This window comes from Manis pentadactyla, chromosome 2 (genome assembly GCF_030020395.1).
Source record: "Manis pentadactyla isolate mManPen7 chromosome 2, mManPen7.hap1, whole genome shotgun sequence".
Classification (NCBI taxonomy): domain Eukaryota; kingdom Metazoa; phylum Chordata; class Mammalia; order Pholidota; family Manidae; genus Manis; species Manis pentadactyla.
The window spans coordinates 197680747-197705808 of NC_080020.1; the positions used below are offsets into that span (position 1 = coordinate 197680747).

The following is a 25062-nucleotide window of genomic DNA, read 5'->3' on the forward strand; positions in this document are numbered from 1 at the left end:
CCTGCACAGGTGTCACTGCTAATCCCCTAGGACCCAAAGGAGACAGAGGAATGGGGTGGGCGACTCATATTCCAAGATCAATGTCAGTGCGTGGAGATTCCAATCCTGGCTCCACAAGAAATTTCTGAGGATCTTTGGGCAAGGTACATATCCTCTCTGGACCTCAATTTCCCCATATATAAAATAGGGAGAATGTCCTTATCTATAATAGATAAGAAGGTGACGAATACTCTAGCAATATCAGACACCAAATCCTCACAGGGCCACACAATTTTTTAGACCTTTCTCTGGGGGTTGGTTTGTGCTGGAATAAAATGACGACCAACCATCCAAGATACCTGGCAACAGTCTGGGCACAGGGACTCCCAGGACCTCTCTGCTACCAAGGGTTCATAGATCCAGGGAGGAAATATCCTGAAGCACAAAGTTTGGGGTTGGGCTTTTACTAACATGTAACACCTCAGGGTCAGTTCAGTGGCAATGTTTCTCCAGGTGGGCCACCCGAGCCCCGTATCATGAAATGTCTACATCACTGACCCCGTGGGCCTGGGTCTCCACCAGAGCACCCCTCACCCTGGGAACAGGTTCAGGCCTGTCACCTCTCTGGGTTGCTCACAGCAGGTGCCCATCTGAGGAGTGACAGGCTGCTCTCTACTATCCAGCACCTGATTTGTAGCTAATATCAGTCATTGACAATAGGATGGCCCATTATTAAAGCCATTCTCAACCTGATAATACAACTGATTCTTCTTCGTCATGGCAACCCTGTGAAGGCAGGTATCCAACCTTGTCTTACAGATAAGTGAACTGAGGCCAAGAAAGGTGACACGGTAATTTTCCCAAGGGCACACAGTTGGTTAACCAGTTGACGGAACCAGGGCGAGAATCCGAGTCTTCTGACAACTAGCTTGGTACCTGCCATCAGTCAGCATGCACTGGAATGGCTGGTAACCACTGGTGTTCATCTGGCTGGCCAGTGGCTGGGCACTTCCAGGGTCCCAGGGTTAAAGATCTTAGATGTCAGCCCTGCAGGCCCACCCCAACACAGCATCTGATGCCCTTCAGCTGCCACCTGCTCCCCGCACATGGGGGCCACAGTGTGACGAGCTGGGCATGGCAGTGGGGAGCCCTGGGTGGTGGGAAGCCCTGGCCAGTGGCCACACCTACCTTTGATGACTAAGGCCTCTGCCAGCAGACGCATCTGATACAGGGGCTTGTTCTCCACAGACAGGTCGTCAATCCCGGCCCGTGCATACATACTGGTGGCATCTCGGTATGAGCCCTCTGCGTAATGCAGCTTGCCCAGGATCAGCATGGCCTCACACATGTACTGTGGCTAAAAGGACAAGGACCACATTAATAGGCTCCTGCCCCAAAGCCCCTGTCCCCACTGTCAACAGGTATGCTGAGACAAACATCTCCCCCTTCCTCCCCCTGCAACTGAGTCATGCTGACTTGCCTAAGACCCTGCTCAGAACTCCCCTCCTCCTCGGGGAAGCCTTCTCTGACCCTCAACCACATGCCAATGGCCCTCTTCTCTCCACACCCACAGTCCATGGTCTACACTGTAGCTCTTACTAAAATTCTTATTAAATCCCTGTTTTATGTGTGTGTGTCTTATGGCCCTCAACTAGACTCCAGGAGCTTATAGATTGTGCCCTGTCTTCTCTCTCCTGAAACTCCCAGAGGCTTCAGGCCAAAATTGGCATTCAGGAATTGAGGCACTTGTTCTTAACACAAGTGGGGAGTCAGGGATCCAGCTAAGTTTTATGGGCTTGAAGCTTATATAATTTGAGGGGGGTCCTCTTTATGCATACACACACACACACACACACATGCAGATATACAACTAGGTGAAAGCCTTGGAAAGTCTTGTGCAGGTGAGGGGCCTGAAGCCAAAGCCCTCCCACACCCCATAGTCGCAGGGCCTTGGCAGGGAGAATGGCTGTATCAGAGGTGTGACAGGAAGGCAAGAGAGGGCTGGCTGGCCCACCATCCTCATCTTTATCAGAAGCAGGTGAAAAGTACAGAATCAGGTGCCTAAATCAATACTTGTCATCTTTCCTCTACTTTCCCAAGTGCTACTTGTGCCCAAATCTCTACCCCATACAAGGACTCTCAGGGCCAGAGAAAGCCTGGTTGGCCCTGCCCAAGGGTCCTGGCCTGGGACGTGGGCCCAGCCCTGCTCCAAGGTCGCCCACCCTCTGAGGCCGTGTATTCTAGCTCTCTGCCTCCGTTCTGTGCTCAGCCAGCTCACCACCCCTTTGGCTCTGGCTCTGTCACCACCTTGACCACACAGCAGCAGTTCTGTCCCCAAAGCCCCTGCAGATGCAGAGTTAGCCCCACCCCAGCCTCTGTCACTGGTAGGAAGGTGCTGCCCCTGACTCCCTGCGGGGGATCAGCGTGGGGAACCTGTGACCCCAGGGGAAGCCTCCACCACTCCACACCATTTACTGCCCTCTCAGATGCCAACTAAGAGAAACAGAACATGACAAAGCCAAATCCTCCTTCCTCGCCAGTCTATTCACTGTTCGTAACCACACGTCTTCCTTTGCCTTTGCTCACACAGGCCCCCTATCTGGATCTGCTTCCCTCCCCCTCAGTCTCTCCAGATTTTCTTCCATCCCTTGGGGCCTTGCTCAGGCCCACCACCTCCTGGGAGCCTCCCTGACTGCTGGGGAGCTGCTTTCTGCTGAGTATCTACAGTGCCTCTACCAAGCGGACCCATTCAGCCCCTGCATGCATGACCTGCCCTGACTACTGATTAACTCAAAGGCTGAATTGTTCAAAGGCATTTGCTAGTCTTCCCAAATGGGCCATCTACTCCCTAGGCTAGGGTCATGGATTACACACCCCTGGAGACACACAGCCCAAGTTGGGCAAAGATTCTTCCATTCCCCCCACTGGTCTCACACCCCAGGCACGTTTCTTTCCTGCACAGTCTCATTGTCCCCATTGGTGAGGATAAGATAATAATACCAACTCTCACCTCCCATCATAGCAAAGCAAGTCCAGAAAAGAGCTTTGAACTTTTCTTTAGAACGAGCTAGATAAATACAGGGCATGAGTAATTATTATTATTATCCTATTTATAGGGAAGTATAAATGGGCAAAGGACAGGTAAGCTCAGAAGGACACATTTCAGGGTATGATGACAGGGTGTAGCCGGTAGTGGTTCCTGGCGGAGCAATGACAGTTTATAAGAGAGCATCCACCAAGCTGGGGAAAATTTGAGGACAATGGTGAATGCTTCACCAAGCTAAATTTATACAATTTTAAAAGTCGCCCTTAATTCTGAAAGCCTGTCTGTCTTGGTTTTTGGTGTTGAGATGCTTTTCTTTTTATGGAGTGATGGTAACAGAAGATGGTACAGTTTTGTCATGGTTTTTCCATTTTTTGTTTTTTGTTTTTGTGTTTTAAATATCCTTACTTGGTGGATTTAAAAGGTGGCTACCCTCTGTGGGACCTGTGCATTTGAATTTGAAATGTTCTTGGCCTGTCAATCTAATAGCAAAGGGATCACAGAGTCCCAGCCAATTGAAGGCTGATGCTAGGCAGGGAGTCATTCAGTCTGGGGAACAGTCCCTCTGCTGAGGATCAGGTATGTCACTTGGTCTTCTTGTGCCTCATTGTCTCTGTCAATAACAAGGGAAGAATGGCCTCATGTTGATACCCAGATAAGGAGAGAACAGAGGAGGAAATACATCACAGATGTAAAACGGGCCCGATGAAAGCAGGTGTGTCATCATCACTGCTGCTAGGAACCCAAGTTTCTCCATCATAACTTTATTTCCACTCCAGCACTCAGGGAGACAGACTGAGAAGTGGTAAAGAGCATCGGAGCTTGGGATATGGAGACAGACAGACCTGTGCTCAAGTCATGCACTTGCTACTGTGGTCCTTAGCTAAGTGACTAACCTCTCCTGGGTCTCAATCTCATTGCCTGGAAAATGGGGATAATAGTAAATACCAGGGCAGAAGGTTACTGATGAGATGGTGCAATGCATGGTTGTCCGCAGAGAGCCAAAGTTATAACGAATGGCTGTTTCCATAGAACTGAGCTAGACAGGATCTTCGAGATCACCCAGAGAAGGTTTATACTACCCTAAGTGGGTACCTCAGGACCCACCTCTCCCACCTCTTCTCTTCATCCCATCAGATCTACTCAGGATGGGATTCCACCTTAGATTTCACCTGCTGCTAGGAAAAGTCACTGCCCAGCCACATCCTGGCCTTTGGGGTAAGATAGAGACTCCCGCAAACTACTTTTAATGCTTTATTTTGCCTGATTGACATCAAGTGGTTGGCTTTGGCTTGAGTAACACTGAATTTCTCATCATTACTGGTGCCTATGTATATCTTTGATTAATAATGGATGGTAAAATTTGTACTTAATAAATATATTTTGTAGACAAAACAGTTTCCACAATACATGTGGACACATACTATCCAGCTGATACAAAGAATGAGGTACTGACATAGACAAATATCCAAATGAAAGTTCTCAGTGCAAAAGAGCAGCCTGTCAAATATGTATCCCATGACTCCAATAAGAAAAGAAAGTGCTACATGTGTGTGTAAGAGGGCTTATTAATGCACAGAGAGAGGCTTGTTGGGCAACACCAAAAGATGACTAGCGCTCAATTCTGGGGATGGGAGTGTGTTCGGATGGGGATGGCAAATAAGGACTTTTATTTTTTATTCAAACTACTTTTTTAGTGTATTTTTTACAATGAGCCTGACTCATTTTAAAAACAATTTTTAAATATTTAATGGGTCTACTAAAAAGAAAAAAATTAAAAGGGCTCTTGGTAGGAAAAACCTGGGACCTACCAATCAAATCTAACCCTTTGGATTAGCATACAAGGAACAGGTGAGGGGACATGCTTGGGGTCAAGCAGCTATTTTAATCCAACACAAAACCTCCCAGGGCTCCAATAATACCTGTCTGGGAGTCTATAGCCAGTAACCTTAAACTTCTAGTACATTTCCCCAACAGAAAAGTCATCCACTTCTTGGCCTGATACTCTAGTCCCTACTCTCTGGCCCCAGAGTACCTTTATAACCTAAATACTCCCCATTTCCTTTTACTCCTGCTAACTGACATTCTTTAAAGAAATTCCCAGAACAGTTACCATTAAATTACACATTGTTTCCTTAGCTTGGAATGCCCCTGTCCTAGTATCTCTGTAGTTCTACATTCCTCCACACTTCAAGGTGCACACACCATCTGGGGCCAGCTCTAGTACTACAATAACCCTGAGTTGATTCCCTACCTCACACCAGGGACCATTCGCCTCGAATGTGCCTCATCATATATAACACTACTGTGGCATATGTCACAGTCCACCTTGGACAATTTGTCAATTGGGACTTACCTTCCCAGTAAACCTTCAACTTCCCTGAGGGCAAGGTCCATGGTGGATTCATCTTTATTGCTCTCAGAGTACGTAACACAATGCTTTGCACATAGTAGGCTAAACAGCTCAGGAGACACTGTAATCTAGAGCAATCTCAAACTTTAATGTGCATCTGAATCAACAGGAAAGCTTGTTAAAATGCAAATTCTCATTTAGATTCTGCACTCCTAAGCAGCTCCCAGATGACATCCAAACAGTAGGTGGGTGGGCCACACTTTGAGCAACAAAGATCTGGAGAAAGTTGTGACTATACTTCCCTTGATACCATCCCTTGGTGACTTGCATACATAGGTGCTTGTGTACTTAAACTGCTTGCCCTGTTATTGAGCTCTTCTATCACTAGTCAGCTCTGCATGTTTGCTTGTTTCATAAGCTCACTGAGGGTCTTCTTTCCCTGAGATACCCAGAGAGCCCAAAGTCCCAGGCACATACTGGGTCAAGCAAATACTAGCTAATAGAAATATAACTTCAGCCACACAAGTGATTTAAGTTTTTCTAGTAAAAATTTCTAGACACATTAAAAAAGGTAAAAATAGGCAAAATTAATTTTAATGACATGTTTTATTTAACTTGATTTATCTAAAATATTATCATTTGAACATACAATCAACATAAAGAATTCATAATTTTTTCCATTCTCTATTTCATACTAAGCCTTCACACTCTAGTGTCTGCTTTACACTCCCAGCACATCTCAATTTGGACTAGACACATTTCAAGTGCTTAAGAGCCACGCGTGGCTAGTGGCTACTGTATTAAACTGTGGAAAGCTAATCCTTAAGGGACCCTTACTGCTCAGGTGACCAGGGAGGGGCTTGACAGTAGACAAGAGGCAGGAGAGAGAGGAGAGGAGGCCCCAGGCTGGGGTGGTAGGTGGGGTGAGGTTTTGACCACTTACTGACAGCCTCCCGTGGTTAAGGACACTACTCAGATAGTTTCTGGCTTCATTCATTTTCGGCTCATTCTTCTCCTGTAAAGGGATGGAGTCTTTTATCTTGGCATGGTTCTCCTTCAAACACTGCTCCAGGAGGGCCTCGGCCAGGAGCAATTTCCCAAAGTCATCTGAAAAATAGGGTAGGATTCCCTAAACGTGTAGCTGTGGAGCCTGGTACATGCCTCTGTTCCCATCCAACCACCGCACCCCAGCACATGAATGGCTCAAGTCTGAGAAAATACAGACAGTTTTCAAACACTTAAATGGCCTTTAAGAAAAACACAGGCATTCTATCACAGTATAAACTGCCCCTTTGGGTTTATTTTCTGTAGTTTAGTGATTGGAGAGCGAGAGTTCCCAGGACTTTCAGAATTTAAATTCAAAGTCGCAGAGTTTCAGAAATTAGAATGAGGGACAAAACCACACCCATGCCCCATTATGGGTATTAAGTTCTTAAACCAAGAAGGAATTTCCCCCAAACAATTGAAGAGGAAAAATATATGAGGCAGCTTAATAAATTTTCATGAACACCTAATTTTTGTGTAACCACAATTGGTTTGCTCGGTTTTTAAGGCATTTTAACATAACCAGGGATAACCCAGAAACCAAAACAAAGAGTTAAGGCAGGAAGCAGATTTACCAGTGCAACATTGCAAACCCCTGAACATGTTTAGTACTGGTACTTTCTGGAGTTTTCTCACACACATGCGCTTTATTACAGACCTCACCACCTAGCAGGTGAATTTGTACTGCTTGGTTTAATTTGCTGCCTCCCCACATAGCACTGAAAACTCCAGTCTTGTAACCACCCTATTCCTGCTACCTACAGCAGAGGTGATCCAGGCAGGGGTGGGATGTGGGTGCTCACCATTCAGGGTTTGAGGTCAAGTGTGGCTTCATGGTGGCCTCAGGTGGCTGCCTTCTGTGTGACTGGCTTACTGTCCCCACCTTGCAACCAGAGCAAGGCCCGGACCCTTCACTCAATATAGGCACCCAATGAATAGCTGCTGAGTGAGTTGGATCCTCTCTACTACCCCAAGGAAGCCATGAGGCTCAGGGAGTTAGGGGCCTGTCCACGGTGCCTCCAGGAATGTCTGCTTGGTCCTATCTCTTTGTAGAGCTCTTTCTGATGCTGGGATGGCGTTCTCAGACCTCCCAGGAATGCCACTCACTCCTTACTCTCAGGTCCACTGAAGTCTGCTCAGAGCTCAAAGCCACTAGTCCAACACTGCCTGCCTCTGAAGAAGACTCTCTCCCCATAAGGGAAACTCCCCACAGAGAGCATCGTGAAAGCCCAGGTCCCAGAGAACAGCACCAGGAGATTTTCCCTCAGAGGACTCCACAGCCTGTTAGCCATCCTTTGCTACCTACCTCATGATTTCTGAATTAACGTTTGGAAGAAATGGCTGAAAAAGGACCTGGTTCAAACTCTCATCTATTGTCATTGGAGTAGAAGTTGGTAGAACCTCTCTAAAGGGCAATTTGGCAACGTATATTAAAAAATATTTGCACTTCCCCATTGAGTCAGCAATTCCATCCCTAAAGATGTCCTTGCACATGTGTAAAACGACATATATATATATAAGGCCATTCCTGCAGCATTATCTGTAATAGCAGAAAATCAGAGGAAGCTTTATGTCCATTAACAGGAGGCTGGTTAAATAACGTATGGTTACAAGCCATTAAAAAAGGACACCATACTGCCATAAAAAGGAATGAGAAAGCTCTGTGTAAGCTGGCATGGAATGAACTCCAAGATAAATTCATAAGAGAGCAGAGTGCACAGCGGATGTAATAATTCACTGTGTTTATGCATAAAAATATGTGACAGGATACACAAACGTCTGATAACCTTGCTGGCTTATGGTGAAGAGGGCCAAGACGGAGGAAATTTCATTCTTTACTTTTTGGTACCTTTGGGAGGTTTACCCGTGTTAATATATTGCCTAGTCAAAAGCAAAATTTAAATGAACACAAGAATGAGGCACAATCTTCTCCATTTCCAAATCTCAGCTAGGAGGGGAAGTGGCTGCTTAGCAATGGGTGCCTGAGCTGCATTCTCGAGCTGAGGGCCACCGGGCAAGTTGTTCTCCTCTTCTAACCTGTTTTGCATTTGCAAAACCAGAAGTAAGTTTAAGAACCGGCTCTTCCGAGGGAACCCAGGCCCTCCACAGGTTCCGCCTCCCGGCCTGGTCCCCGCCCCTCTCCGCTGTGTGCACCTGCGCTGACAGTCCCCGCCCTGCACAGTCCATTCGAGCCCTCGGGCCGCCAGGCCCCGCCTCCGCCACACTCCTGCTGGGCCATGAGCTCCCCACGGCTCAGCTCGTTGGTTTTCCTTTCCTGCCAAGAGAAACCAGCTTCCTTCCGGGCAACCCTCAATCTTGAAATACTCCCCAGGGCGTGCACCTCTCCTCAAAATAATGGGAGTGTCCTCTGAACCCTGCTGCTCAAAGTGCGGGGCGGGTCTGTGAGTGTTTGTGATCCAGTCCTGCGAGATAAAGGCAGAAATTTGGAGTACAGGTTCAGAAACCTTGATAACAGTGCGACAGAACGATTTTTCAATATGTTGAATCAGGTAATAAAAAATAAAAGATACACAGTTTGTGTATCTGAGGAAAGTATCAAGAGTGCAACAGACAGGGAATTTAAAACCAAACCAAACCATAAAACTGATCCTTTATCACAGATCGTTTGAGAAGTACTGCTCTAAACCACAAGAGTGCCTTTTACTGCAAAAGGGGCGGTGAGGAGGCAAAGTTGTTGAGGGCCTAGTGAGTGCCAAGTACTTCATTACATAGTATCACTTAATCTTCACAGCCCTAAAATAAGAATATTATTCCCATTTTGTAGATGATAACTAAGATACGAATATTGTTATGGTCACAACCCATTACACTAACAGCACAGAATAATAGTCTGTCTCCCCTGCATCCCATGCAGAACAGGGCTTCTGGTAGTTTAGGAATAACGAATAGTCTAAGAGCTGTCAACTGTAGTGTTAAAAGCTAGTAATACCAAGGGCAAGGATAAAAATTGTTCTCACTGCCATATATCTGTGGGTTTCAAACGATTTTGTAAACTAACCCTTCAGGTCCTTCTCCTGAGCCTTTCTGTTCTCCCTCTTCACTCTCCACCCTCCCTAGTTTTTGTTTAGCAGATGCTAGGTGTTGGGAATTTATTTTCTTTCCTTCCTTGTACAGCTCTCCTCCGTGTTCCACTCTGTCTTCCTTTCCACTCTTCTTTCAATCCCACTTTCTCAGTCAGTCTACGGATCTGAAGAATATTTTGGAATTAAAACTTTTAGATTTTCAGTTGTTAAATAAGAATCCAGGTGGATAGAGGCCTTCCTAGCCTTCCTTCTCCCAAGGTAAAACATTGCCTTTTATTATCTTGTTGTCCAAAACCTACTCCCTACCCTGATTTGGGTAAAGCGTTCCAGCTTCTCTCCTGCCAGAGGCATTAGGAAGACCTTTCTGACAGTGAAATAGACTCTGGGAGCCTGGGTACGGATTCTAGCAGGCCAGGCCAGCCCCCTGCCCTCAGCAGAGGCCCAAAGGAGGCCCCCACTGAGTGGCCCTCCGGTCTCCCCATTCCATCTTGTTCTGAAGGCCTCTAGTGGCTGGCTACCTCTCTGCCCCCACCCCTTTCCAGGCCTCTCAGGGCGCCATATCACAGGGACCTCCTTCCTGATACCAGCCTCCTTCCCAGAAACTGTATTTGCAAGGTGGTGCTTCCCTTTCCATAACCTGCCAATTCAAAATCAGGAAACCTGGGTCCAGCCAGACTGGCCTGGTGCTCAGACCATGCCTTCCCTACTAGGTCAAGTGGGGACACAGTGGCATCTGCAGCTGCTCACCACAGAGAACTGCAGAGGGCTGGGACCTTCCACCCACAACGACAGGAGGAAGAGGCTGAAACTAGTGAGAGGCCACCTGCCTCACACACACCCCCTCCAACTTCAAATGAAGAATACTCAGAACAATCTCCAGTTAAAAAAAAAAATCAGCTAAGAAAAAAAAAAAGATGGGGGTTAACCACAGATTAGGAGAGACTCAAGTTGGATGGATAGCGGGGCAAACATGTGACAAAGCAAAAGAATATCTGAATTAGGGGGTTAGATACACAGGTGTTCGCTGCAAATTCTTTTTCAACTTTGCTGAATGTTAGAAATTTTCATAATAAAATGTTGGGGGGACAAAAGAGAAACTCAAGCTATTAACCAAATACAGTGAGAGGCCTTGTTTGGATCCTGATTCTAGCAAACAAACTATAAAATTGAATCATTAGATTTCTTTGAGGGGGGAGTGATAATGGTATGATGGTTATATTTTTTCAAAAGAGTTCTTGTTTAATAAGTACATACTGAGATAATTCAGTGAGGAGGAGAAATGAGCGAGGGTGTAGCTCAAACAAGATTGCTCATGAGTTCAGAATCACTGATGCTAGTTGACGGATACATGGCATTCATTCTATTTTTTTTTCATGTTTTGGGAGTTTTTCATAGTATTCTTTTCTTTTTCTTTAGCCATTTGGATGGGCTCTTTGTTTTTATAACAAACCTCATCACAGTCAGTCACACTCTGGGGTTCCCCTGCTCCGTCCTGACCTAATCTAAACCGGATGTGAGCTTGAAAGAAAACGTACAAACAGTAGCAACCACCTTACCCTGGGCAGGTGGTGGGGAGCAGCCTCCCCATACAGGAAAAAGGTGTACTGGGCCCTTCTGCCGGAGAATCTTCAGATCCTTCACTCCCACCAGACCAGAAGGAGGCTCCCACAGCTTGGTCCTCCCTTCTTGTCCCCTGGAGTGAAATAGATGCCCTAGGAGCTATTTTTCATCTCTGTAGGGAACCTCACAGAGGGCCTCAGTCTGCAAAATGGGGTTCAATTGGGGTTCAGCTTCCTCCTCAGTATCTTCCTCCCTCTCTCAAAATACGTAAGTGTTGAAGCTTCCAGTCACTGACTATAAGAGTGCAACAAGGCCAGGCAGGACATTAAGAATCTCCCTTCTGGGATGCAGGGGGTCAGCACCAACACCCCTCCAAAGAGCAGTCTCTCAATCCCTTGAGTGATCAAGGAGCCCTGTGGAGAGAGAACCAAAAGAGCAGGCAATCCGAAAAAATGCTCCAGGCATGGCCTTTGGGAATCATTTATTTTCCTTTCTTGTGTGTGTGTATACCTGTGTGTGTTTTGGGATAGTGTATCTGGATTTAACAGTGGGAGAAAAATCACTCAGAACCAAACCCAAACGTTGGCTGGAGAGTTCCCACTGCCCCTCAATCTCCCTCTTTGTGCCGTCTGCTCCCAGAGTGAAGCTAAGCCAGGCTCCATCCCCCACCTGTCACTAGTACTAGACTGACGGCAGGGACTCTGGCTAGCAGACAGGCTCTGCCACATGAGCATTATGTGACCTCTCTGAGCCTCCTGTGCTTATGCCTAAATGGAAACAACTCCTGTCCTCTCCATGGGGTTGTTTACATGAATTTTTTTAAGAATAGAGAAAACACTTTATAACTATATCATACCATTTATAAACTAAGGCAAGTTTGAGAAATATGGTATTTATACTCTAATTTTGGCTTATACATCACAGCCCTGTGAGCATATTAAAGGCTCTGAAAAGCTCTGCCGTTACAAAAAGCCTGTTTAACAACATGAAGTCCATTAGGTTCAATTTCTTAAGTTTTTTGGCTCCCTACTTCCTTCCTGGGAGAGCAACTAATTAATTACTCAACCTCCTTGAGACTCCTAAAGACCCGGTTAGGAAATCAGCCCCATATGGGCTTGGGAAGGCCTAGGTTCCCATCTTGGGCCCAGCAGGTCTCCCAAAGGTGCCAACCTCACTCAGATTCCCATACTTGCCTAGGCCCCTGTGCCCACTCTGTGTGGGTCAGTTTGCATCCCACCCTCACCAGCCCCACCCCACCACATCACCCCAAACAGAGGACAGAGGAGAACCTTCAATTTATCTATTCTGCCCTGGAAGAGTGGGGCTCACCAGCTTCTCTCATACATGCGCTTTGAGTTCTGACCACTGCTCCTCACTGCCATGCTCAGCTCTGCCTCAAAGCCTCAACCCAACTGTCTGTCCCTGCCACCCAGCCCCCTCAGTGTCCTATGCTTCCTCCTCACTCAAGCACACTCTGCCCTTCACAACACCAGTCAGAGGCCAGTACACGTTCTGCCTGAAACCTGCTCCCCTTCCTCTGAGCTCCACAGTCTAACACACAAGTGTCTTCTGATCACCTTGCTTCCTCCCCATCCATTTTGGCGACCCCTCAAGTTCAGAAGTTGTACCCACATCTCTGAGAGCTAACAGCCCAAGTGGTTAAAAGGATGGACTCGGAAACCTGGATTCAAACTATGGTTCCACCATTTATTGGTTGGATAGTCAAGTTATTTAACTTCTTTGTGCCTCAGTTTTTATCTGTAAGTGGGGCAAACAAGAGTATCTGCTTCATGGGGCGGTGGGAAGTATTAATGAGTTGATTGACGTGCTTAGGACAGTGTGTGCCACACAGTGAGTGCTAGGTAAGTGCTAGCTCTTACTTTTACGACCATCCTTCTGTTTCCCCCCCAGAACGTTCCACAGGCTAGGCAGTCTTTAAGCCTCCTCATATCTGTATGTATTTCCTCCCTGCCTCCTCCCACAAGGATCTGGAGTGGTCGTGAACACAGAGAGGCTCTCCAGGTTGAGCTGAGGGCAGCAGGAGGAGGATTTGAGGTTGGAGAATGGGCGGGGCGTTCCCCCACTGCCACATCAGGGTGCTTTCCCGCCCCAGCACTAGAGCCCAGCCTAGCCGAACCAGCCCTACTACTAAAGCCACCGCTGCCAGGGCTAGACGGGTCCCAGAGACCAACCACAGATGAGGAAACTGAGGCTTACCAGACCCCACCCTAGCGCTCATCAACCTCCCCAGCCACATCTGCTGTGGACAGCGCTCCGTTGTCAACTTGACGTGGGGAAGCAGGAGGGAAGAGCAAAAAGAGAGGCACAGCCCTCATTTGACGGAGTTTAGGGGACCGCAGTCGGGGGTGGAAGGGCTGCGCAAGGGTCCAGCCCCAGCCTTGATCTAATCCCGTGCCGATACCACCATTTCACAGTAGATGGAGTTGCCCACATGATTCTAAAGGGCAGAGAGCGAAAGCTATTTCTCTCCCTCAAAGCACACATCTTGCGTGTGCTTTTTCTCCTGGGGCAGAAGAACCTTCCTAATTACCCGGTTGCTCTAAAACCAGCACTACAGGAAGGGTAATACCGAAGGCGGCCGTTGCCGGCCGGGAGGCAGTCGGGGCGCGCTTCCTGGAGGAGGCGGCGCGTACCAGGCGCTCCGTTCCTGTGAGCCAGCCCCTTCCCTCACTCACCAGCGTCCTGAGAGTGGAACGCGGCACTCGGGCTGGCTCGCCGGCTGCCTCCGCCGCCGGGCAGCACTAGCGTCTGCATCTGCCGGACCAGTTCGAGCACGCGGTCCCAGTGGCCCTCGGCGCGGCACCGCTCTAGTTCGCTCTCCATCTTCAGGTGGGAGCCGTGCGCGCCCTTCGCAGCCATCTTCTCGCGGGCGCTGTCATGGGCGGTGCGGCGGAGAAGTGGAGACCCGGCCGGGGGCGGCGTGCCGGCTGGGGCGCACTCGCTGGCGGGGCCTCCGGGGGCGCGGGCTGTGGCCGGGGCGCGGGCGGCAGCGGGGGCCCAGGCGGCGGGCGGACAGCAGCAGCAGCAGGCGGGGCACCGCCCAGCGCCCCGGGGCTGGGGCTTTGGACGAGCCGCCCGGACGCGTCCTGCAGCAGCCGCCGCCTCTGTTGCAGCAGCTCCTGGCGCCGCCGCTGCCGCCGCCGCTGCAGTTGCTGCCACAGCGCCCGCCCCGGGCCCCGGCGCCGCCAGCTGCGGACCCACCCCGGGCCTCTGCTCCACCCCCACGGGGGCGTGGCGCGGCCTCGACGAGCCGGGCGCGCGGGCGGCCGGCGCCGCCACAGCAGCCAGGCGCGAGAGGGGTGCTCGCCGCAGCCCCGGCGCCGGCCACCCGCCACCGGCTCGGCCGTCACTCTAATGCTGCGCGGAGCCCCGGTGCCCGGGGGCGTCTCGCTCCCCGCGCCCTCCCCATCCCATCGGGGCTCTTGGCGTGGGAGACCCCGCCCGACCTCCCGGCTTTGTGCAGTGGCCTCGTCACCGCTGCTCCGCCCGGCACGTCACAAATCCGGGCAGAGGCCGGCTGGCCGGTGCCCCAGCTCCGAGAGCAAGCCTCCCCGGGAACCCGCCGCGCGCCGGTCGGCCCTCCTGGGACGCGCGGGCCCCGGGTACTCGGAGAGACGGGCCGGCTCGAGCTCCTCGGCTCTCCGGATGCTTCCGCTCTGACGGGTGTTCTTGTCTTTTTGAACAGCAGAGTTCATCTTTCCAACCTGACGCCCCCCACACTAACTAGACGCTGTCCTCTGAGGAATCCTGTTGCCCTGGATTTCTTAAAGGTTTTTAAGCCGTTTCTCCAACTTGGTATTATTTCTTAATTCCGGTGTCTAAAGACTTTGATGAGAGCTGTGAAGAGCTCTCCGCAGGGCTTCCTCAGCTTGGCGCTCTGGGCTACTAAGAAGTTCAAAGGCTTACAGGGCGGCCTGGAGGGAGGAGGCAGACGACACCCTTTGCCGGGAGACCTGCCCCCTTTGTGACGAGACTTACAGTCTCCCGTAAGGATTGAGGCCATCATGCAAGAAATCGCAGTAAGACCCCAAAACCCAAAAACAAAAAAACAAAAAAACAAACCTGTATTGAAGTGACATACTGCACGGCACAAACCAAAGACAACAGGAGATGGGACAGCCAGGGCAAACTTTTAAGTATAGACTCCTAAGTGTTCGAAGGTGTCTACCCTCCTCCCTGACGTGGACGTCTTCACCACTGCCAGACACATGACCTGGGGGGTGAGATCCACCACTTTCAGTGTGGGGAGACTCCCTGCTTTGGGCTTCTGGACACCTGTAACTGTGGGAAGGTTTTTTTTGTCCAGCAGAGCCCAGGTTCCTGGTGTGAAGTCCCACTGGGTCCCTTGCCTCTGCAGCTGCAAGAGGTTCTCTGTTGAAGTCAGTCCTGCCCACCCTCCATCCCAACTTCCCTGGATACCCTCCCCTCCAGGTTCCAAATGCAGCTCCATTCCTTGCTTGGGTGATATTTCCTGACCTTGCTGCTCTGAGCACCTAGAATCTGTTCTGGACTCCCAAAGGCCAGGAGATAAATTAAGGAGAATCGAGACAGCTCTGGTAGTTGGAATTTAGGGACAATTTACACAAATTCCTTGCCTTTTCCTGTCAACTCCTTTAGCTGACTTTTGGCTGCCTTGCTGGTCACCAGAACCAGATTTTCTTGGAGAGATTGTGTGCGACCTTTGGGTGACAGTGTCCTGAGTACACCCTGTGATGTGCCCCAGGTCTGGCATTCCCAGCGTGAGCCCTGGGGCAGGCAAAGAAAAGCAGAGCTGATAAGGAGGGAATCCTGACTAAAATAATGAAACCTCCCTTGACCCCTCTTCCACCACCCCCCACCCCCGCCCAGTCCTTTGCCAACCCTGTCCCCAGGCTGCAGAACTCCAGGGAAGTATATGAAGGAGAATTGCTTATTCCTTTGACAAATGCACCAGTATTTGTGTGGTCATGGGGTTTGGGGGGAGGAATACAGTATCATGGTTAAAACTTAAAATGAGCTGCTCCTCAACACTGAGGAACACAGGCCTGACCCCTTCGCAGCTCTTTTTCAGTAGAGACAAGACCCCAGTCCACTAGCAACCAGTATTTTTCAAGGGAGTAAGAAGCTGTAGGGGCAAGAACTGACAACAGTCATGAAATGTGTCAGTAAAATTTTTGTCAAACTAAAAGGCATATAGAAAGTGTGGTGGTTATTATTTTTTTAAATAATATAAAATCTCTCAGATGGGAGTTTAGGACAAATTATTGAAGAGTGCTGTTGCTTGCAAGCGCAAAAAATGCTACTCAGGTAACTTGCTGATCAGGCAACACTGAGTTTATTATCAGTGAGGGAGAACACAGCATTGACAGTCTCAAAGAGAGTTATGAAATTCACAGGAAGTAAATCGACTTGCTAAGAAATGTGTGTTTTCAGGGAGCAACAAAGATGGTATAGCATCTGGTTTAAAGGAGACTCTACACCCAAGCTGACAGACTCCACTCACATAGCTGCTGCCCCTCCAGGAGGTGGGGAGGCTCTGGCCACTGGATCATGAGAGGCTGCAGTAAGTTACTGGTCTTGATTCTCATGAAGTTAAAGGCTTGGCAAGATCTCTCATATACTTAGAGGTTGAAAGGTTTTGATATTTGGTTAAGCACAGAAGGGGAGGATATTGAAGAGCTAATCTGAACTCAGAAAAAGCCTGTTCATTGGGAATACACTGCCTGCAGTGGCCAATGGGACCGAGGGATCCTCAGACTTGTCTCTTACCCCTTAGTTTTTGGTGGGTGACCCTTTGCACAGCTAGTTGTCTGGGATGTCTGTCTTTGGCAGTGTGCTTTCCTTTGACACATTGTTAACTTCTCTATGGAACCCTTATTCCCTCTCTGGGCTAAAAGAATAAGCAGACAGGCAAATCAGTCTTGGAGCTCATCAACAAAAGATCATCCACATATTTAATAAGAATAGAATCACAGGGCAATTTAAGGCTTTTGAGGTCCTGGTTGAGGACGTGTGAAAAGTAGAGGGGCACTTCAGTAAACTGAGGCACAGTGGTCTGAGTATATTGTTGGTTTTCCCTGGAGAAGTCAGACAAGTATTGCCTTTTGATTTAAATAGACATCAAAGAAAGCACAACATAGATCTTTTTTTAAAACACAGTAAGTCTCCTTAGGCCTTGAAGGTAAAATAGTATTTGAGTTTTGTTCTAAAGGGAAGTGGAGAGTAACAAATTTATTTGTAACCCTGGGGTCCTAAACAAATCTATATTCTTGCCCACTGGGTTTTTTGATTGGGAGGATAGGGGTGTTACAAGGACTGGAACAAGGTATGAAGACTCCTTTCTCTTTAAAGCTTTTGATATTAGTTGTATTCCTTTTTTTAGCACTTTGTTTTAGAGGATATTGTGTAAGTTTTGGGTACAGGTTGAACCTTGATAGGTTTAGCTTCAGTAGAATATGAGTAGTTTTTTGCCCACACAAGACACACAAAAGTACTGGTAAATCATAGCCAAATTAGCCAGGACCTCATTATGAATCAGGAGATCCTTAGAGACTGGAAGGAAGAGACCATAGAGAATATTTAATGTGGCAATTCCATTCACACAGTAAATCCCTTGCTATTAAATTAATGAGTATAGTGTCACAAAGGAGAAAAGAACATTACTTATTTAAAGGTTTGAGGCTACCAGTAATGGGCTGGGGCCAGTGAAGGTGTGGTGAGGATCATTAGCTAAATGTGTTACCCAGAATGGTTTATTGACTCCAAAGGGAAAGGTTAACAGTGGTCAGGTTTAAGATTGATTATCGTCCCCATATCAGTCAAAATTGGTAAGGTTGTCCTTTAATTTTTAGAAAAATGGTTCCTTGTGGGTTTAAAAGCAAAATGGGATATTGAACACCTTTAGTGATAACTCATTTTCTGTTAGTTTCTTAGTTCTAGAACTCTTTCAAAATATTCAGCAAGGTTTTGGGGGTCTGGCCATGGGGCTCTTTCCCATTCTACTTTGCATATTAAATCCCCTATTTCTGGTTCAAGGCCATTCACAAAAAGATAAGAGAGCAAGCCAAGGTCACATCTGCTTCAGGATCTATTCCTGTGTGTTGTCACCAAGTATTAAAGTCCCTGAACTCTCCCAACAGACCTCTCCTTTTTTTTGGCTTGAAGAACTGAATCAGAGCATAATCTATTCTCACAGGAAAGACAGAAGAAAACCTCTAAGAGACCTTGATCAACTCTGCAGCTTTTCTCTGCCCCTTCAGTCTCCTATGCAATTCCAGGTCTCTTAAGCCACCTTTGGGGGTCTTCCAATTCTGACTTTTTCATTGAGCTTTTTCCACATTCCTACCAACATATGAGCTAATTGGTATACATCTGGTTGCTGTGGACTGTATGTCCCTCAATTTATTCTAAATTCCTCTGCAATGTTCTCTCCATTTTGTCTAGGCCTTGGAGTGTCTTTGACAATGGCTTTCAGCTGGGAATGAAACTAGAGCTTAAAATCCACCACAACAGGTTTTCTCTGCTCTGAAGTAGGTTGACCTTAAAGAGCTAAGTGAGCTTTGGAGTATCTGGCCGGCCAGGCGGAAGAGGGAGTGAGTCAGAGGGAGAGGGAGGGGCAGCAGGAGCTGGAAGAGCACAAGATGGGGAAGAGAGGATAGTAGGCTGGAGCTGTGATTTGGAGGGGGGATGTAAAAGTTTTAAGTTGCTCACATTTGTCTTTTGCTTTGGCCAAGGTATCTGTTAAGGAAGTAATTTTGGAATACAGTTTCTTTTAGATTTCCTCATGCTGATAAAGGAGGATCATTGCCTGCTTAGAAGTGTGTTCCCTTTTCATTCTACGGCACGTCTCAAGGGAATAACTTGCTTCATATCAAAAGTTCTTCATGGTGGTCACTGTAATTCTGAAATACCCATGGTGAAGTGATGTTATTTAGAAAGATAAGTGCACACACTTGGGCTATAGCGTAAATACACGTAAGAAGTAGAAGTCCAGCCCCAGGAAGACGTGGGCTGAGGTTAACACCGAGACAGCCCCCTGAGAGCCCAGCAGAGGTCAGCCGAGAGTTGCTTGAACATTCTGTGGCTCGGGGGGGTGGCTCCCCAACCTCACAGGTAGACCGTATCCAACTGCCACTCTGATGAATTTATACTTCCCAGCAGATGGAGGGTGTGGAGAGATCTCTGCTGAACCTCAAAACAAATCTGGGGAAAGTTCTCATAGTGTGTTGATCAGTGGCCTGAGACAAAATATGACCCTGGGCCAGCTTAGGGATGGACTTATTGGGACTCACACCTGCCCTCTTCACTATGTAAACTTTCCTCGTTAAGCTGCATAACAAAAAAATGACTGGAATGGACACAGACAAGTAAGTAATAGTGCTGTTAGTAATAAGGCTGATACCCACCAAAGAGAAAAGATTTTCAAATATGGTCAGATAATCAAACGATTCCTAAAAAGGGTTCCGTATTGCTTGGAAACAAATAGACTCAGTATTTGGGGAGCTCAACAAAAATAATTTAAAAAAAGAAATTGGAACTCAGGCCCAATGCAAGGCTTATATCTCACTGTTGTAGCCTGAAAGATGCCTGGGAGGCTTGAGGGCCTCAGAGAAGCTCACTGTTTCTGAGTCAGGATGGCTGCAGTGGCAAGGAGGTCCCTGTTGGATCTCAGGGAGCCTTATAATTGAATTCTGGCTCCCTGAAAATACCATCAAAACAACTTCGTGATAACGCAAAGCTGACTTTGTTCCATCGCAGGGAGGGAGAACACTACTCTGCATCGCCAAGTAGCATCTAGAGTGGGAGGCAAAGTCAGGGTATTTATGAAGTGTTAGGGTCTATTTTAAGGCAGCTGTTCCAGTGAGGGTGCTTGAGGATTGTTGAGCAAGGCCAGTTGAGGATTTTTAGGCAGGGGTTTCAAAGAGTCTTAGAGAATAACAGTGGTTTGATGCAATCTATTGAAGAGTTTCAAGGTTCATCTGAATGGTTTCTTCTTGAAATTTCTGCAAAAAACAGTAGTTATTTACAACTTTTTTCATCCTGGGCAAAAGTTTCCTGCAATAGTGAAGTCATGCCAATGCCAACAGTAAGCTGTTTGGGTGTAAATGGTTTTGATTCTTCCAGGGTACTGACTTGAACATATTATGATTATTACGATGTCCCCTGGTACATCGTACATCAAATCACTCATTTATATTAGTTGTCACAGTGGCCATGAGTAGTTAAGCCATCGAGAGGTGGAGACAGCCTGACGAGATGTCATCCCCACCTTCTACTCCTCTCTTCAGTCATACTACTGTATTTGTCCCATGGGGTTCCCAGAGCCCTGTGTTCCCAAAAGGAACCCTAAAAATCCTAAATATGAATATGAATTAAATTTTTTCTTTATAGTCAATAGCCCTTTCATCCACTCAGATTGTCAGTGTATGTGAGACTGGGCCTTCCCAATCATCTGTAGTCACATGGCCCACAATGTTTATTACATTTGGAAATCAACTTTTACCTACTACCATGGTTATGGGCTCATAGCATTTCTGGTCCATGGTGTCTCATGTTTTATTTAATTATTAGTGTTGTGGACTGGCCAGCCACACCAGCCCTTCTAACATGTTGACATGAAAACTCTGCCAGGGGCTGGCTTTATGGTCAGTCTTTCCCTTTGACAGCTGCCAGAAAAACTGCAGGTAATCATTAGGTAAGGGGTAAGGCGCTACAAAGGCAAACTTCAAAACTGAATTGTTTGTGCTTGTGCATACATAGTAGGTACTGCTAGTAATGATTTGTTTTGCTGATTTTTAAATCTTATAATGTTAAAGGTTTTCCCAGGCCTGAGAGATAAGAGCTCTGGGATGTCTCCTATCCCACCCATCCACCCACTTCATGACTGAGACAACAGTACCTCCTTCCATGCGCTGTCTTCCCTCCTATCGTCCAGGTCCCTTGTGTTCCCTGGGGTCCCAAGTGACTCATGCTTCTCCTTGGTGGCTTCTGTGTTTACTTGCAGGACTGCTGCACTGATCGCCCCCCAAGAGTGGGAGCCCATGCTTTCTCCCAGCTTTGGCTGGTGAACCCGCCATCCTGGAGGGATGAAGTTAGCCCAACTCACAAGTGCTCAGAGACTTTTCAGCTCTGATCTGATTTTAAGCCCCACCACTCATAAGGCCAACCTTCAGCCATTATAGCAGTTTTGGGCCTTAAAACATAGCTTTGCTCTATCTGCTTTTCAAATCTTTTTTTCTTTTCTATGTTTTTAAAAACACTTCTGTTGTGAAAAATAACACAATTAAAGGAAGTGCATAAAACGTAACTATTATAGAGCAAACTCTCATTAACCACCAACTAGAAAGAAATAGGGTTTTACCAGCATCCCAGAAGTACCCAGTATATCCTTTTCCCAAACACAACCCTCTTCCTCCTAAAGGTAACTGTTAGATTTTATGGTAATGACTCCATTGCTTTCCAATATTCTTTATCAGATTTAGGAAGTTCCTTCTATTCCTACTTTATTAAGTTTTTTTTTTTAATGGTGATTGAAGTTGAATTTTACGAATATATCTTTTGCATTTATTGAGATGGTTATTTGATTTTTCTCCAAATTCATTTACATAGTGATATACTTTGATTTTCAAATGTTAAACCATTCTTGCATTTCTAGAATAAGATCAACTTAGTTATTTTATTTTCATATTGCTTTTGTAACAAATAACCAAATATATAGTGGCTTAAAATAGCATATATTTATTATAACTTTTGAGGTTGGAAGTCCAAAGTAGGTCTTATGGTCTAAGTCAAGGTATCGGCAGAGTTGTATTTATTCTAGAAACTCTAGGGAAGAATATGTTTCCTTTCCCACTTCTGGTAGCCCTTTCCTCCATCTTTAAAGCTCATTATTCCAATCTCTGTTTTCATGGTCACATTTTCTCTCTGACTCTGAACACCCTGCCTCCCACTATAAGGACCTTTGTGATTACATTGGGCCCGTGGGATAACCCAGGAAAATGTGTCCATTTCAAGGTCCTTAATCTAATCACCTCTGCAAAGTCCTTTTATCCACATTCACATGTTTTAAGGACTAGCACGTGAACATTTTTGGGAGTCATTTCTTTCTACCTCATTGATCATAATGTATTTTCTTTTTTATATATCACATATAAATATATATTTATATATATATATTTTGTTTAGAATTTTTGTATCATATTCATGAATGAGATTTGGCTTAATTTTCTCTTCTGGAGCTGTCTTCATTGGCTTTTGGTGCCAAAGTTATGCTAGCCTTATAAATGAATTAGAAGGTGTACCATTTTTTTTCTATTCCAGAAAGAGTTTGTATATGGTAAGCATTATTTTTCCCTCAAACTGCTTCAATTTATTTTAAAACTATAGAACTTCAAATTTCTATTTCTTCTTTTGTCAATTTTTAGTGAGTTGTCCTTTTCTAGGAATATATTCATTTCATCTAGCTTCTCACGTTTTAAGCATAAAGTTATTCACAAAATCCTCTCATCTTTTCCATATTTATAGAATTTATAGTGGTATCTGCTTTTTCATTCCTGGCATTGGTTATTTGTGCATTGTCTCTTTTTAATTTTTCTTGGTAATTTGCAAGGGCTTATCCATTTTGTTGGTTTTACAGAGAACCAACTTTTGGTTTTGTTGATCCTTTCTATGGCATGGTTATTTTCCATTTCTTTCACTTTTGCTGTTATCTTTATTATTTCATTTATTTTAATGTATCTGAGTTTCTTTTGTACTTCTGTAACAGTAAGGATAGGCTAGGTTATGCTGCAGTAACAATCAACCCAAAAAACCCTCAGTGCTTTCAACAACATAGTTTATTTCTCACTCATTCTACCAGTTCCATCTAGATTGGCTGTCTTCACTCCAGGGCTCAAGTTGGCAAAACAGCCACTGTCTAGGATACTGACAATCATTATGGCAGGGAGAAAAGAGACAATGTGGTGAGCCATATATTGGCTCTTACAACTTCTGCCAGATATGACACATCATTCTTTCCCAGATACTTCCTAGTACTTTCCATGCTTCTGTACACATTCCATTGACCAGAGCCAGAAACATGGCTAAGCCTGATGCCAGTGCCCAGAGATGGGTAGTGAATCTTTGTGAATAATCATGTAGTATCTGATAATCTTATTTTTTTAAACTTTTGAGAGAATATTAGCTCCTTTTCACTCTTGATTTCTAACAAAAAATTTATTAGGACTATAAATTTTCCTCTGTCAGCTATATCCCATGAGAACTGATACATAGAAATTTTGTTAACATTAAGTTCAAAGTATTTTAAAATTTTCTTTGTGATACCTTATTTGACCTATATGTTATTTAGAAGTGTCTCTTAATTTCTAAATACATGTGGAGATTTCTAGTTTTTTTTCTAGTGTAATTGCATTGTGTCAGAGAATATACTTTCTGTGATTTCAAATATTAGGTCTTTTTTTAGGATATCACTTTCAAGTACATGATCTTGGGAAAAGGACCTCAAGCCTCAGAGGAGGGACCCCTGCCCCAGCCAGCACCTTCATTTCAGCCTTGTGATACTCTGAGCAGAGAACCTATTTAATCCCTGTGTGGATGGATCTACAGAACTATGAGGTAATAAATGGGTGTTAAGCTGCTAAATTTGTAGTAACTTGTTATGCAGCAATAGAATACTAAATACAATGTTCCTGCTATATCACTCAGTTTTTGTTTATTTAAAAATGTCTTCTCATGTTTACTCTTGAAGTATATAGAATTTTAGACTAGTACTTTTTCTTTTAGCCTTTGGAGATATTATACTGTTTTGTGGTTTCCATTGTTGCTGTTGAGAAGTCAGCTATCTGCCTAACTGTTGCTCCTTTGAAAATAATTGTTTTCTTTCCTTTGTCTATCTGATATTTCTTCTTTTTCTTTTGTTTTCTGCAGACTTATTTTAATGTGCCAAGAACAGTTTTCTTTTAACTAATTAAGCTTGCGATTTGTTGTTATGATTCTGAGCTTGAAGTCTTTCTTCAGTTCTAGAAATTTCTTAGCTATTGTCTTTTCAAATATTGTCTCTGCTCATTCTCTCCCCTCCTCCTGAAACTCTATCTAGATGTAAGACCTCACTGTATTTTCTGTACCTCTTACCCTTGCTTTTGTATTTTCTGTGTTTTTTACTTCATTTTAGATAGTTTCTTCTGCCATATTTTCTAATTCATTGATTTGTTCTTCTCATGTGTCTAAACTGTTGTTGAACTCATCCCTTGAGTTTTTAACATCTCAGTATATTTTTCTCTCCTTGAACTTCTATTTGGCTCTTTTTCCAATCTTCATTTTTATCACTCTTCTTATTTTATCACAGAGGGAAGTCTTCCTTTTTGCCCCCTAACCCCATCCTCACCTCAGGCTTGTTTATGTACAGACATGTGCTGCTATGGCAGCCTGGGCTCTAACAGGCACTCACTGTATCCTCTTACATTCTCTTCCCCTCTAAACTGAGTATCTTGAGGATAGCAGGTATCATTTACTCTGTATCTCCAGAATTTAGCATAGTACCTAAATAACAATCACTCAGTAAGTGTTGTGGAACTCTACTGAACTTTAACCAAAGAGACATCCCTGGCCATCTAACACTGCCCCACTCTGAGGAGATGGAAAACCTTCAGTAAAGTCTCTACAACTTACAACTGCTCTTTGTGTGAGGAGATTCTTCCGTAGTGGGAATGTTAAGAGGTGCTAATTTCTGCATTTAGGCTAATGAGGGGAAAGAGTAGAAAGCAAAACAGAAACAGAAATATGTAGCTAATGCCACCTCAGGTGAGTAAGTCTCTGGGAATGAGCAGAAGTCATTGGACAAGCTCAGACTTTTCCAAGCTATGGAACTGGCTAGGTCTGACCCCATTATGCCCAGCGCTCCCAGGAACTGGGGCTCCCAGCTGGCGTCTGGACGTCGTATGACAAGGTCGTACATCTAAGAACTCAAGGCAGAGTGGTTTTTAAGAAACGAATCCTGTATCATTATGCTGAACACACAGGACTTAGGGATTGTATAAAAATAA

At 45.8% G+C, this 25062-nt stretch overlaps 2 protein-coding genes across 9 annotated transcripts in view; one reads left to right on the forward strand and one right to left on the reverse strand.

The window, feature by feature from the left end:
- Positions 1-14183, reverse strand: part of TTC7A (tetratricopeptide repeat domain 7A) — a 111043-nt gene extending 96860 nt beyond the window's left edge. Inside the window, exons 1-3 of one of the 2 annotated variants that reach the window (XM_036925863.2) lie at positions 13720-14183; positions 6319-6482; positions 1162-1336 (exon numbers count right to left, since the gene is read on the reverse strand). In XM_036925863.2, coding sequence (XP_036781758.2) covers positions 1162-1336; positions 6319-6482; positions 13720-13903 — 523 coding nt within the window. In that variant the 5' untranslated portion in view covers positions 13904-14183. The remainder of the gene's footprint in view (positions 1-1161; positions 1337-6318; positions 6483-13719) is intronic. The other variant, XM_036925862.2, reaches the window with a different exon arrangement.
- Positions 13674-25062, forward strand: part of MCFD2 (multiple coagulation factor deficiency 2, ER cargo receptor complex subunit) — a 29875-nt gene continuing 18486 nt past the window's right edge. Inside the window, exons 1-3 of one of the 7 annotated variants that reach the window (XM_057497241.1) lie at positions 13674-13873; positions 14730-14814; positions 23484-23635. In XM_057497241.1, the coding sequence (XP_057353224.1) occupies positions 23615-23635 (21 nt within the window). In that variant the 5' untranslated portion in view covers positions 13674-13873; positions 14730-14814; positions 23484-23614. The remainder of the gene's footprint in view (positions 13874-14729; positions 14815-23483; positions 23636-25062) is intronic. The other 6 variants (XM_057497238.1, XM_057497239.1, XM_057497242.1 and 3 more) reach the window with 6 other exon arrangements.